The sequence below is a fragment of the Ambystoma mexicanum genome, chromosome 3p (assembly GCF_040938575.1).
Source record: "Ambystoma mexicanum isolate Mex_15411 chromosome 3p, UKY_AmexF1_1, whole genome shotgun sequence".
Lineage (NCBI taxonomy): Eukaryota > Metazoa > Chordata > Amphibia > Caudata > Ambystomatidae > Ambystoma > Ambystoma mexicanum.
The window spans coordinates 805,459,528-805,474,826 of NC_090925.1; the positions used below are offsets into that span (position 1 = coordinate 805,459,528).

General features: G+C 44.3%; 1 protein-coding gene across 2 annotated transcripts in view; it reads left to right on the forward strand.

Moving 5' to 3' along the window:
- LOC138580909 (serine protease 33-like) overlaps positions 1–14,975 on the forward strand; it is a 281,640-nt gene extending 266,665 nt beyond the window's left edge. For both annotated transcript variants that reach the window (XM_069651838.1, XM_069651839.1), the window contains exon 6: positions 9,675–14,975. In XM_069651838.1, the coding sequence (XP_069507939.1) occupies positions 9,675–10,223 (549 nt within the window). In that variant the 3' untranslated portion in view covers positions 10,224–14,975. The remainder of the gene's footprint in view (positions 1–9,674) is intronic.
- The last annotated feature ends 324 nt before the right edge of the window (positions 14,976–15,299 follow it).

Consider the following 15,299-nt stretch of genomic DNA (forward strand, 5'->3'; position numbering starts at 1 on the left):
CACAAATTATGGTGAGTAGAGACAGAATCTATAATCAAAACAAAGTGTCATATTGCAGCCTTCTGGGGAACACCCCAAACCCACGAATAATGATAGGAGGTTCAGAGAGGAGAAACATGCCCAAAAAAGTAACAAAACACCTGCTGTTTTGGACAAAAACTTCCACAGCCCTGGACTTAGCGCATGGTCTACAGACCCAGTCAAAGAGACAAGCGGCCTGAGCACCCGACCTACGGCCTAGGGCCTGGAGCCAGGCTTGGGAGGAGGCAAGTGACTCAGATTGGCTGGCTAGCCCTCTGCGTCAAGTCTGTGTGGGCCTATTGACCTGACTCAGGCCCCAAAGGCCCAGAGCAGAGTCTGTAGGCTCAGGTCTACAGACCTATCTCTGGGTTTGTTTGGCCAATGCAGATTCCCTGGATCTGGCCCAGGGTGCAATGTCCTGGGCTTTGTCTGATCCAGGATAGTGATGGCATAAAGACTCAGAGCAAGGCTCAGAGGCCGCGATCAGGGTCTGAGCCAGATGTTCTGACCAGACTCTGGTTCTTCAGATCTGGAGCCAGGTCTGATAATGGTCTTGTCATCTGTGGACCCCATACGTTCTAATCATTGTTCTATGGACATTAGCTGAAGGACATGACCCAGCCACAGTGTTGACTGGCATGGTTTTGACTTGGCATAGCCACGGGCCAGAGGTCTGTCAAAAGGCCATTTCCTGAGCAAAGTGCCCTCTGGTGTACTCTGCAGGCACTTTCAAGGCATCCCAAGGTACCTTGAAGTTGCCTGAGACACTGCCAAAGGCTAGTCTCCTGGCAACGTGTTATGCTATTGAGATTTATACCGCACACCGCTGCCCTTTGCATGGTCTCCAGGCGATCAAGTGTCCTTTGGACATCGCCACAAGACATAGGTATCTTGGAGGAGCCCAGGCATGCCCAAAAGATATGCACTGGACAAAGGGTTAACTGGACATGGCTGCAGGCATAAGACTGAAGTCATTCATTTCTCAGATCGGGCAGCCAATAATACATGATGGTGCAGGGCACTGGGAGCTAAAGAGACCCAGACGGTATTAGAGCTACCATATAACATGTGTGAGCCAGGCACCAGTGGAGACTCACCTGATGACACTGTTATTCAGTGGGAGATTGGTAAGTAGATATGGAAATAAAGATAGGTAATGTATTGCAGATATGCAAAGGGGAGCATGCAGTGCAGGCTTAGTCTTGCGACAGGGTTGCCTTCGCGGCTCTGTCAGGGGAGGGAGGGAGCCCTACCCCCTGCACCCCACCTACATTCCTGAGGGCAGGCAGGGCCCCCCTTCTTATTTAGGATGATGGTGACGCTGCCACGGAGGATGAGGTGGGGAAGATGGAGGTGCATACTGAGAGAGGACGTCAGCAGCTCTAGGGCCGCCATGTGAAGACACCGCTCAGAGGACGCCAAAACGGAGCGCAGCCAGGTTTGGCCCGCAGAACAGCCTCCAAACCGGTAGGGCCACGGTGTGAGGGCAACCCTACATCCCGGGCTGGGACAATACCAGCCGCCGCAGGGAGAGACGCCTGCGGCTCCAGGTGGCAGTGTCAGCTGGACCCCAGACGTGCAGAGAAGCCACCACATACCCATCAGGGATTATTATGTAAAAGCAAAAGCCTCCAGAAAGGACTTAATCCACTGAACAGGCCCAGAAAGGCCATATGCAACAAAAATCCACTAGACCACCAGGGAATTAATACATTCTAGAAGACCCTGGAAAACAGTACAGCAGTCCCCGATGAACTGTTTTGGTCTTCATATCAGAAATGCAGCAAGGGGCGGGGCTTACAAACCCTTTTAATCTTTTTCCATCACCAGACCATGTCACACCCCTGGAGCCAGGTAAGTCTGTTGGTCATGGTAGGTATCCCATCCTGGGAGGAAGTGTGTATTTAAAGAGGCATGTGAGAAGAGTTGAGTGTGGGTTAGTTGGGCGAGGACAGGATTTGGTGGAGGAAGTCTGAGAGACCAGAGGAGTAGAGAGAGACCGGAGTGCAGAAGCTATTAGAGAGAGGGTGGTCTGTGGCATATTTGTGTGTGGGAGTGGAGTGTGTGAGGAGTAGAGCTAGAGTAGGAGTAGCAGGGTGGTAGTAGTGGAGTCGGTAGTAGTAAAGTGGTAGGGGGAGATGGTAGTGTTAGTCACAGTAGATGGAGAGAGGGGTAGTGAGAGAAGATAGTAGGGGCAGTAGTGAGGTGTATGTAGTAGGGAGTTGGACAAGGGGAAGAAGAGCAGGTGTAAGGAAGGAGAGTGAGTAGCAGTAGAGGAAGAGTAGTAGGAGCAAGGAGGTATCATAGGCGGTAGGAAAGTATACCAGCAGAGGTAGCAGCAGAGTGATCGTTGGAGGTCAGATTTATGGTAAGAGCAGGAGTAAGAAGAGAGGTAAAGACAAAGGGTGGAGGTGGAAAGGCGGAGTAAGGGAGTCGGAGGGACAGCAGCACGGTGGGAGGAGAACCTCTTTGAGGCCAGTGTAGTGAAGGGTCAGGCAAGCATGTGTTTGAGAGACATAAGAGTGGCACCAGGTGAAAGAAGGCACCATCCCTAACACCTAAGGATGCTAAGCGGGCTAGGTCAGGGATATATTAGAAGGCCCGAGTGAGTCAGTTAGCCATCAGTTTATTGAAGCCACTAATAGAACCAGCTAGAACACCAGGCAGTTGGGTATCACCGCTGGTGAGAATAGTAACAACCTTGTTAAGGCTGCCTGGGCTATGGAGGGGGAAAACTGACGAAAACTAGCCAGAGAGGGACGTCCCCAACGCCAAACTCCACTAAAAGCCTGTTAGGCCCTGAAGACCTTTCTAAGATCCTACAGCCATTCTGTTTTATATTCTGAAATAAAGACCACTGTACTTGCCATTGAAGTCAGTGTTATGTGTGGTGGGCACCCAGGCACACTCTCCAATATCACAGGGCTAGAGAGAGAAATTGGTTAGGCCCCTCCCACCCTGCAAAGGGGCATAGTTGCATTCTCTTTATGTGGAATGCACAATATAATGTCATAGCATGCACCATAGCCAATTTACTAGTGTGACGTATAGCCCATCAACCCCAGGACATATATCACTCATTTCGATATGCTGCAAGCTCCGCCATTGCAGCTTGACCTATATCATTCAGTGCGACTGCTGTATTTAAAAAAAAAAAAATTAGATACACAAAATGGTCAGACAACCCCGATTGCCACACAGTTAACCAACATACATTCATACAATAAAACCGGATAAGATATATTTATCAACAAAATTACATTTGATTATCCATAAACAAAACCTTAATTTTTGAATTCAGAATTGCTGTACCCATAGAATAAAGATTGCTTCTTTACCATTGCCTATAAAACCTAAGAAATGAAATACACTTTTTGGCGGAATCTGGAGTGGTTACTAGTACTGGGAATTTGAGACTCCTAATGTCATTGTCTTGGGAAGATAGCTCAGGGGCAAAGTGCTCGCCTTGGAAGCAAGACGACACGGACCACCACAGGTTCGATCCCCGGGTCCGTGCTTAGAAACCTCTGGGTATTAAGCGCATTATAAATAACCTATCATAGCTAAGGAAGTGTGTCCTCCATGAGAGATCGGCCCTTACTAGGGTGACCAGATGTCCCGGTTTTGCCGGGACTGTCCCGGAATTGGGTGCTCTGTCCCCTTTCCTCAGGATTATTTTTCCATTGGAAAACCCAGTGGTCCCGGTTTTTGGTAGGTCTTCATAGCTGGCAGTCAGGAATGCACAATCTCGCACAGAAGAAATGCTGCATTTTACTTATTAAGATAGCACTAGTTTGTGATAAATTAATTATAATGTGTTTATTCCAAAAATAACCCTTAAACCTCCTTATCCTCCAACAGCTACTGAAGTGTTGTGATTTGACAGCCACTGTCAAAAGTTAGTCCTACTTTTATGTTAGTTGACATGTCTTTTTTTATTTTTTTAATCTGGTCATCACACTAGCCCTTACACCTCAATCCAGAATATGGCCGGTCAGATTGACCATAATGCTTGAAACCACACTGCACCCCTACCCATTGCACATCACTTACATATTTGAGAACAAGCAAACTTCAGTCATTAGAATTAAAACTAAAGGATTTAATAATTTCACATGGATGAGAGAAAGCTAAACATACCCATTACTCCCCAGACAATACTTGGGAGACCACCAATGTTCCCTCTAAGCTTTGCGCATGTGCGCATGCCCAGCTTCTGTCTGGGTGCCGCTCAGAAAACTTTTAGCAGCGGACACAGACAATTCTCACCTATTCAAAAAGATTTAATAAGGCACAAGCCACAGCAATTACCTGAAATGTTCTTTCTCTTAAAATAAGCAACTAGTCTTCATGCTCTGCTAATTTGCATTACACTATATTGCACCTAAAACCCCCCAACAGCAAAATACAACACGAGGTTAAAAACTAATGTGAAAAACTGGCTCAATGAACATAGGAATCTAACCAAGATATGCCTGCCCACATTAACCAAACATTTTTCATCCCCACTCATGACTCCTAAACCTGACTCTACCACACTTTTACCTTAGACTTTAATTTCTGCCCCAGAGTCCATTAACTTACTACCGGACATCTTTGACTCTTCCTCTCTTGGCTTTGCGACAGGTTAGCAGACATGTACCTACATACACTTGTTTTATGTTTGTTGTAACATGAATAACGTTCACACGCCAGATTTTCTGTTACTCATTGTGCCTTATCAAAAGCATCACCCACACTATATAATCGAGCTATCAGCTCAAATATCGGATACTGACTGTAAGTAAGCAGGCTACTTGGATGTGTAACCACATCCCATACTTCCTCTTCTTTGTACATATGTCACGCAAGTGCTTTGAAGCAGGTCCCTTGAAAGTTAATGCATTATAAAACTCATAGTAATTTACCCTCTAAAGATTATGAAAAGACAAATGTGATGCTCAACCTCTCCTATTTTAGCATTAGTAACATTACCCTATAAGTAGAGAGCAGCATTGCAATATCATTTACTTAGCCTACAAGGGATAACGGGTATGGACTATGCCTGGGATTACTCGTCCGCAGTATCAGGGCACCGGACATTCAGACAGGAGAATGCTTTTCACACAATCTGCATCGTTTCCAAGTGTTCAAAGTTCCTTTGGGCATCGACCTTCACACGTTGTATGGTAACTCGCTTCTATACAAAAAACAGTTTCACTGAGCACTTGTGAAATCCTACACAATGATATAAGTGTGGAGTATGTTGCAAACAAGCTTGTATGCACTGCAAAAGAATTGAGTACATGCAGTGTCATGACATTCTTAAAATGTACATCATATGTTGAGGCATTTAAATATGACTCGATTGCAAAGTATTGTGAGTATGCATATATCCCAGTGATTGTTTACTGCTACAATCCCTCACTTTTTACAGTGCTCTATCAACTAATATTGGAGGCAAGCACAGGGTCCGGGGAAGGGTATGGGTGGAAGCATCACTCCTTGCGGGTGATGAACAAAGCAGGACATTTAATAAACCAAGTCAGATGTGTCGGCAGTACACTGAAGGAAATGTGTTGCGTCTTTGCTAAAGGATAGGACATTCTAGTACCCATCTAGACAAAAGCACCTTCTTTTTCTTTATATGCTCAGCTTCTGAGGGCTTTTTAATATAACCATGTGTTCTGTGTGTATCGTATTTAGCATCTCCCTGCATCTTATTTAACTGATAACAAGGAATTACAGAAGAGGGATCCATAATTACAGAAGAAGGTTTGTATCTCTGATGAATTGATGCTATTAACTTAAAAATCATATATGTGTGATTTTCTTCAAAAGGGCTCCATAATAAACTCAGTAAGGCTCTTGTTTAATTTTATCTATGGTGTGATGTGGAAGGGTGGGCAAAACTGTACACTTTTGCTCCCTATGTCAGGGATACAAGCAGGGCTCTAATCAGATTTTGCTCCCTACTTGGAGTCAAATGATTTTTCAGGGAGTAAAAAGTAATTGGCTTTGCCAATAGGGATACTTTCTGCTTATTAAAAGATGTTCTTTCCCCATAAAATTCCTTCTGAGATCGGGCATTAATATTATTAGCGTTCCTTCCTTCCTATGGCACTGCTCTACTGGTCACTAATTAAACAAATTATCAGTAGAGCTTTGTGGGTTGAAGCAATGATATGTTCATCGTTTCTTGTTGGGCACTTTTTTTAGGGAGTAAACATGCATGGTGCATATGCCTCTTAGCTCTAGGGCTGGTGTTATCACTACCCCAGGAGAACGTAATGTGAATAGTAAGCAGAGGCACAGGAATTTTAGATCATCATATTCTAAGGTAAAGTTATTCTGATGCAATTATCTTCCCTACACAAAATATTAGAAACATGTTCTCCTGGCCATTGAATTACTTGATTAAAGTGGCACTTGAACTCCTTTCAGCCTGCATGTTTTTTACACATTGCTTTTAATTGCCATTAATCCATCAGCAACTGTGTTCTGTCTGAGTTTGTTGACAGCCACATCAGTTATGACAAGAGATATTTGAGGGCCACACATGCCAGGGACGTCGTTTGCAGCAGTAACAGGCTGACAAGCCAACCCATTCAAGGAGTGGAACCCACCTACCCCAACAACCCACCACCAAGAGCCAACCTACCTAATGGTCAATGAACAATAACACCAGCCTTGATGAAGACCCCTTGGGTCGAAACATGTCGGTTAACCACGAGATTATCGCATCAAGAATAAAATTCCCTTTTTTTGAAAATTCAGAATACAAAGAAAATGTCTTTAAGAATAAATATTGTTTGTGCGAGTTATCTGGGAACACAAGATAATTGTGTTTTGCAATACAAATGAGTGATTTTCCAGCAGCATAAAAAATACAGGGCCTCATTACGACTTGGGGCGGTATCCCGGCTTAAATCCAACAGAATACTGCCCGAATTAATTACTGTTACCACCACTTGGTCCGGAGGAATTTCCGCCGGATTACAACTGGTGGTTGCAGTGTAATTCCCCATTCATATTGAGTCCATATTGAGTAGATTGGACTCAATGTGGGTTTGGTGGCAAAATTACTGCAGCAGAAATTCTGACGATCGTAATTTGGCGCAGTGGTAAAATTGGCAGTTACTCCATTGCAACTTTACCACTTACCTCCAAACTTGTAATGAGGCTGACATTTGTCTCTGCACAGAAGTACGTTTGCAAGGTGTTGTGGCAGATATTGTAGTCTTGGACTGGTTGATGAGTTTTCTGTATAATCGCATGACATTTTATTTTAGCCTATGTGTTTGGAAAAAGTGTTGTAAGATTTTTAAAGAATTGCAGCGGCTGGGAAGAGGAAATTCCTTTCCAAACTCTCTTCTGCGATGCAACGGTAGCTCACAAAGCGGCTTATCTCATTAGTATGTGGCACAGATGGAAAATAATGTGCGCACAACAGCCAACCCGGTTCCGCAGTTAGAAAAAAAATAATTAGAGGGAACATTGGAGACCACATGCTATAACAAGCATTGGAAATACTAACAGTGTGGGCTTTTGTGTAGGCATGGGAAAGACACTTTCCAGGCACAGCCGCAGTGGTATTAACTGGCCACTGATGGTAGCAGGTGCAAAAAGCTGTGAGTACCTGGGCATCTAATAGCAACCTGGCAAATGTATAATACCTATAGACAAGGCAAACTGTTGGCTATGCCAATATTTGTTTTAACAGAACTTCAGTGAAAAATACGAATAGTCCTTATACATCAAGTGGATGAAGGCAGACCTTCTAAAGACAGTTTTACTACACCACTAGCGTGTTAACAGCTGCAATAAAGTAATTAACTGCTAGAAGACTGCTTTTGGGCCTCATCAAGAGTTGGGCGGTAAGGGCTGCGTTTAAGGGCTACCACCCAACTCGTGATGAGACCTTAAAGTTAGATGGCAAGGCTTGATTAATACGAGCTTGAAGCGTTCCCATGAGGATGTGTTTTGGGTGTGGATGGGCAGGACCTGGGTGGGAAATTGTCATAGGGATTAGCATGGCCATGGACAGTCAGTGGTTGGTCAAATAACCAAACACCTACCAGCTTTGTGTACCTCCTCATATGCCATTTCTCCCCATCTGTACCCTAATTCAATAGTTTTGGTTTATAGGTGGCGCTTGTTAGATATGGCGCAAGCTCCACCTAATATGAAACTAAACATGAGGTCAGCGCTACAGATAAGCAGCCTATCAGCCATGTTTACTCCCTAAACACAGGCAATGATTCCATGCTTCCATGCTCCCACGCATCCATGCTTCCATGCTCCCATGCATCTATGCTTCCATGCTCCCATGCATCCATGGATCCATGCTCCCATGCATCCATGGATCCATGCTCCCATGCATCTATGCTCCCATGCATCCATGCGTCTATGCTTCCATGCTCCCATGGATCCATGCGTCTATGCTTCCATGCTCCCATGCATCCATGCTCCCATGCATCTATGCTTCCATGCTCCCATGCATCCATGGATCCATGCTTCCATGCATCCATGCGTCTATGCTTCCATGCTCCCATGGATCCATGCTCCCATGCATCCATGCTTCCATGCGTCTATGCTTCCATGCTTCCATGCGCTCCCATGCATCCATGCATCCATGCTTCCATGCGTCTATGCTCCCATGCGTCTATGCTTCCATGCTTCCATGCTCCCATGCTCCCATGCATCCATGCTCCCATGCATCCATGGATCCATGCATAAAGCTGCATGGATACGTTTGGATCAGTGGTACCAGAAAAGCAGTCGCATGGGAAAGGGGTCTAATAATATCATTACCTGATACTTAGAAGACCTTTAAAGTAAAAATACATCTCATAATTTAAATGAATTGCGAGGTGTAAAGAAATACGGATTACTAATCTACAGTATCTCTTTTAGTATTAACATATATTTGTAATCACATAAAACACCCCCATTTAGAATAGGAACTACTTTTTTAAGCCCTAAAATTCTACTCCCAACTGAACTTCTCATACGTAGCAATGAGTGACGCAGGGCCTCAGTGGTTCTCAAGCGTGACTGTGGCGCGGAAGCATCCGGGTGTGGTGTGGCCAGGCCTGTGAGCCAGAGCTTTATAGTAGCGGGCAACGTGTGAGAGCGAGAGGTGAGACGTGCGGGAACCTCAGTTTGGATTTGTTTATTTTAAATGTTCATGAGAAGAAATAGGAAAAGGTCAAGCGATGCTTATGTCGGCTAATACCCACACATTTCACATAAACCTAGCAAATAAAGCGGTTTAGAATAAAAAGTTAAAAGTTGCAGAATTTTGTAGCCTTGCCTCATCTTGAACCCAATGAGGGCGAAAGACAGAAGAGGGTGTGAAATCAAAAGGGAGAAGGGGCGTCAAGAGGGAAAAGTAATCAGGGCCATATGGGGACCATAGCGAAAATATGAAAGACCCAAACGTATATGAAAAAGCATTCCACGTTCATTTCCATACTGCTGCGGAACACTGCCATGTACACCTCCATCTCATTCTTAATAACTGCCAGGCTACTATGCAAGTCTATGCAAAAAGGAAGAGAATAATCTTAAGGGGTTAAATGTGTGAGATAAATGGCAGTTTGGCTTTGTTATGGAAATATTGGCGTACCAATATTTGTATGAATTCTAACCATGCTGATTTTGGGTTGCAGGGTGATTCGGGTGGACCGCTGGTGTGCCAGTTTAACACCACCTGGATTCTGGCTGGAATTGTGAGCTGGGGAGAAGACTGTGCGAAGCTGGACCGGCCTGGAGTCTACACCCGCGTTTCCGTCTATGTCGACTGGATAGTCCAGAAGGCGCCAGACCTGCGCTCCTATTTAGTTAACTCCCCAACCAGTAGCCCTGTAATGGACGCTTCCGCATCTCCCGTTAACCTCACCACAACCGCACGCGCTTCCACATCTTCTGTTAATCACACCACAACCACACACCCTGCTTCTTCTGTGCCCGCGTTGTTAATGCCATGGAATGCATCTTCTGTAGCCTCCATCTTCCCTCCACCAGCCTCCATCTCCCTTCCACCAGCCTCCATCTTCCCTCCACCAGCCTCCATCTCCCTTCCATCTTCAACATCTTCTGCGGATCCCAACTCTACAGCGGCCATCAAGAACAACAGCTTGTCCCAGCATGCATCGCTGCTGGCCCATGTACTGTACAGCGCCATTGTTTTGGGCGGTTTCCAGTGCTTAATGTTCTAGTGGGTGTTGTTGTGTCCAATGAAATTTGATAAACCTTCTTTTCCCGGGGACTTTCTACTGTGAAACCTGTTGCTTCAATCAACTAGCCACAAATTGCTCTCTTTAATTTGCCATCATCTGCTCTGTATGCACAGTATGTTCTGTGTCAGTGCTGCTGCACCCACAAGCAGTCACCACTGAAACGAAATGGAAGGATTGATCACATCTATTGACAGCGTTTCATGTTTTGTAAAGGCTGCACCAAGGTGTCTTTTCCTTGCCACCCTGCACAATGCCACAACAGTATTTGCTGCCATCCACCCACAAGCTTTTGTGTAGTCACACAGGCATCAATCATTGCGGGGTGTGGGGGTGTAGGGGGGGAGATGATTGGTTCCCATGCTTTATATGTAGCTCTTCATTGTAGGAGGAAGTATGAATCCCCCACCCATGTACCTTTGGGGATGTGGCTGAAAGGAAATATTGTCCAGTAAGCATTTGTAATTGTGTGATTTATAATTGTTCATTTATAACGAGCTTTTTACCAGGAGTGGTTCCTAAGCGCGGGATCGGGATTCAAACCGAACCTGTTGTGCTGCACTGTCTTGCTTCCAAGACAAACGCGTTGCCCCTGAACTATCCTTCCTCCCTAATTTATACAAAACGCGCCTCCCCAGCTTGTCCCCAATGGAGTGCATCAGGAATTCTCCTCCCCGTACACCACAACTAGGATACAATTAGTGACTGTGGGCATGAAGATTGTCATGGCAGACCACACGCTTTTTGCTTCAATGGTTCCAAACCACAGAACAGAATGAGGTTATCTGACAGCAGCAGCCCTTTAAATGGGTCTTTTTGGGGGGGCACACATACTTCTCTCCAAAAACTGTACAAAAATCGGATGCTCTTCAGGCTGACAAATAGTGTCAGTGTTGCGGGGTGACAGTCGATGCATATCAATGCAATGTAAAGAGGTCTTGCACAGCACTCACCCGCCTCTGTTATTGGCCTCACTGCGCGCGCCTTGAGAGGGAGGCCATGGGAGAGAACAGCAGAGCGAGGTGTGAAACCTGCAGCGATGGGTGCAGCTCGGAAGTACCCGGCTCCTGTGTGCCAATCTGCTTTCTATGGGTTTTCCTGGGGAACTTGGGAGTATGTTGCCCAAAGGGGAGAATCCAAGATCTGAAAGATTACAGCGCTTTGGGAGAGGGTAATAGGGCGAAAGCAGGGAGCATAGTCACGGATCGATTACTATATTTGCGCCAACGGCTAGGCATGTGGCAGCCATCGGTGAGGTATTTTTTGTGTGTAATGTAAGGTGGTAGGAGATTTGGTTACATGTGATTTCAACAAATTAAATTACAGAGAATGCTGTAATAATGAAAATGTTATAACAAACAATATCAATTTTATTCTTTTTTAATTTGGGGGCCTACCCTCAGACCCTCATTTTCCCTATGCTTTTAAACCCACCCCAAACTCCTACCCACACATTTTAATCCCTTACCCCACCCCCATATACAGTTTATATCAAAACATTACATATTATTCGCTATACCATTTTCGTTATTATAGCTTTCTCTGTATTTTAATTTGTTAAAATCGCTGCATTCCAGAGATTTGGGTGGGCGGGGCAGACAGTCAACGGAAGAGGGGAGCAGGCCATACAAGGCAAAGCAACCTGCAACCCTGGACTGCTACCACCACTGTCGCATTTCACTATCTCACATTGCCACAGTGTGGGTCTGTTTCTCTCTCACAGATCAATACATTGTACCCCATGAGCTGCAAAACAAGCATCTGCGAATTGGCAGATGAGGTGAAGGGGGTAGCCTGGAAACTCCAATCATAAGCTGCACGCTAAAGGTTGTGTTGTATTGTATTTTATTTATAAAGCACGTAAACCAAGGCCCTAAGGCCTCTGCGCGCCGCTGCACATAAAGACGGCTCAAAGATCCCCGACCAAAGCTTAAGCAAAGAGAAATGTCTTTAGAGCTTTGCGAAAGGAAAGATGGTCCGACGGCTCAGGAAGATGAGAAGGAAGAGTATTCCACATCCTTGGAACCAAAACTGAAAAAGAACGCCCACCCGCGCGGGCCCCACAAAATCTGGGAATGGTAAACAGGACCCGGGAACCCGAGTTCAAAACTCTTGATGGAGAATACCAAAGACGTTAATGTTCAAGAAAAAGAGGCCCAGGGTGCTTAGGTTATGTAGCAAAGTGAAGAAAATGAGAAACAATCTCTCACCTTGGAAACACTGCACCCCTACCCCACCCCGCAGCCCCTGTCAGGGTGCTCTATTTGCTGCCTCCACCCCGTAGCCAAGGCAGAATTCTTTAGAGACGAAAAACGAAATAATATGTTGGAGCCAGCCCTACATCCTCACTGAAAAATGTCACCTTCCCTTCTTTTGCCCTGTTGGATCAGTATAATGTTTGCTTGAAAATATCTTCCTAGAGGCAATAGGCTTCCTAGTTTCTCAGTCATTTTACTGAAAATATTTTACTTTTGTATTTTTTACAGAAAAAATAAAAGAATTCTACAATATGTGGGTGGGGGATAAGGGATCAAAAGGGGTTTGGAGGGGGTTGGTGATTAAAACATAAGTGAATGGGGGGTTTGGGAGGGATCCCCCCAATTTAAAAAAAAAGTATTTTTTATTTTCGGTAAAATGTACCTCAGTAAAGAAGGCTTCCGTAAAATGACAGTAAACCGGCTTCCTTGAGTTGGCGTCACAAGATTGGAAGTGAGCGCTCAGTCAGGCAGTCAAACTTATTTCGGGATAAGACACTCCCATCAGTGCCCAACGCAAAGAATACAAGCAAAGCCGCATTAAATATGACGTTTTTGGGACAAAAACAGGTTGACATAAAAGCCACAAGGTGCAAAATAGCTAATCTGCCAGTACTTTCTCCTACTACGAAAAGCAGCATGTCTAAAATGGAGGAGTGCCCGTGAGCCTCGCATCTTCCTCCCCTAATAAATAGGTGTATGCCACTCTGCATTGGCGGAAGTTGGCGCCCATTATATAACATAGACCTTGCGTCCCCATATTTATAGCAGAATAATACAAATGTACGAGTGGCTCAACTTCGTCTTTTGCAGCTTCCATATATTTTTGTTATGAGACTTTTATTTACAACAGTTCAAATACAACACAATATCAAACAAAGAGCAGAAAGAAGCACAATGCAGTTCCCATGAAACCAAGAGAAGTTACTCCACAAAATGCTGCAGAAACAACAAGTCAACTAAATCAGTAACACAGCAGGAAAGTGAATGAAACAGAATCCAATCAATACATTCAACTGACAGGCTCAACTTCTGAAGGATGAAATTGACCCAATAAAATCCAATGCGTTCCCACCTCCACCCAAAGACCTTCAGTAGAATTAATGTGTAAGCAATTGACACGTAAGGTACTAATTAGCGCATAGATATGAGGTGGGTGAATAGAAAGAGCAGCGGCAACTTGGTTATGAAATCATAGTGGCAATTTGGGTTGGTTTACAAATCGATGAGGACGCCTTGCTGCATTTACCTTATTGTGGTCGTTACCTCCACCTTGTGACAGGCACCGTACAAAAAGGACAATTAGTAACTAACACCATCCATTAAAAATAAGGGCACCGATACAGATATTGTTGTGTGCCTTTAGGACTTGAACTCATTGTTAACAACTATTAGTTGGTTTAACATGTTCCACTGTTTCTCTCTGTGTTAAACTGATTACAGAAGGCCCAGTCATGGGCTGCTCCATTAAGTCTTTGAAAAAGCCCCTCATTTTTAGGAAAATGTAAACATACACAAATTCAACCAGACTACGGCTGTGCTGAAAAGCATATTTAGTATTCGGCCGAATACCGAATAGTTTGTAAACTATTCAGCCGAGACGAATATGAAGCCGAATAGTTGCTTTATTTAATAAATCATGCTGCAAACTTGAAAAAACACACTTATTTCAAATAAAATAAAGCACCATTTCAGGTGCATTGTATACTTTTATTGTTATCAATGCACCATCTTTATTTAAAGTATAAAAGCCAGAAAAAAAAAGATTTAACCAAACGGAAGGAGCCAAATGTACAGAACGTTGTTGCATATTCAAAACCAGTGCCAGTCAAAGCAGGAGGCTTCACAAATGCAAAAGGACTAGGTTGCAATGAACAAAAAGGATATTGCAATTTGCAACTGCCTTTGTGAATCAGGCGCATTGCATTCTCTATCCAGTTGCAATGTCGCCGAGGTGGAGTTTTGAAAATTTCTTTGCAGCTCACATAGAAATGTATAAAATGGTTCATGTCGGTTCATACAGGACACAAGTCAAGCGGAACTCGGAAATGTGTGAACTCCATCTCACAACTATTCACGCAACCCCCTCATAGGTCAAACAAAGGAGAGGACTCTCCCAGAGAGGCTGTTGGTGTTTGGTGAATGGGTAAGCACCCGTTCATTTATTACAAATGATTTTGCACATCAGGTCTAACTATTCATTGCATTAAAAAAATACATAACAATTCTGGATCATACATAGGGGAAGTTTGTTTATGTAACTCTGATGACAACCAAAACAATTAAATTATAGCAGCACTAAAATATACTTTAACATTTACTTCATACTCGATCGAAATATAGTCCTATTCTAACCAACATATTTGCTGCAGTTTTCCACCAAATTTGCTTTTGCTTTTATCAATTTCGTCTTTTTGCCTGTTTAGTGCTGTTTCTGTTTTGTTTTCATTTCTCTGAGCAATAAAGAAAGATGCTTGGATAGTCTGGTGTGTTAAAGCAGCAGTGATGCTGAATTAATCCGAGTGGCTTGCAGGTCTCACACGATTAAGCCTTTCATTCTCAAAGGCCAATTTCTCAAGCATCACATTTTTACTAAAAAGCAATATATATGAAACATAGACGGGTGTGCAAACGTACAAGGAAATCTGCCCCATATATTGAAATGCAGCCCTCTGGTGGCTTTGCGAGTGAGCTTTGCAAGATGGTTCGGTCTTCTCTCCCTCGTCCAGTTGTGTTCCCCTGCAGCGTTCACACCCATTTCTTTAGAAAAGGCTAGTCTGACCTGGCTCCTTCTCCCGAGCGC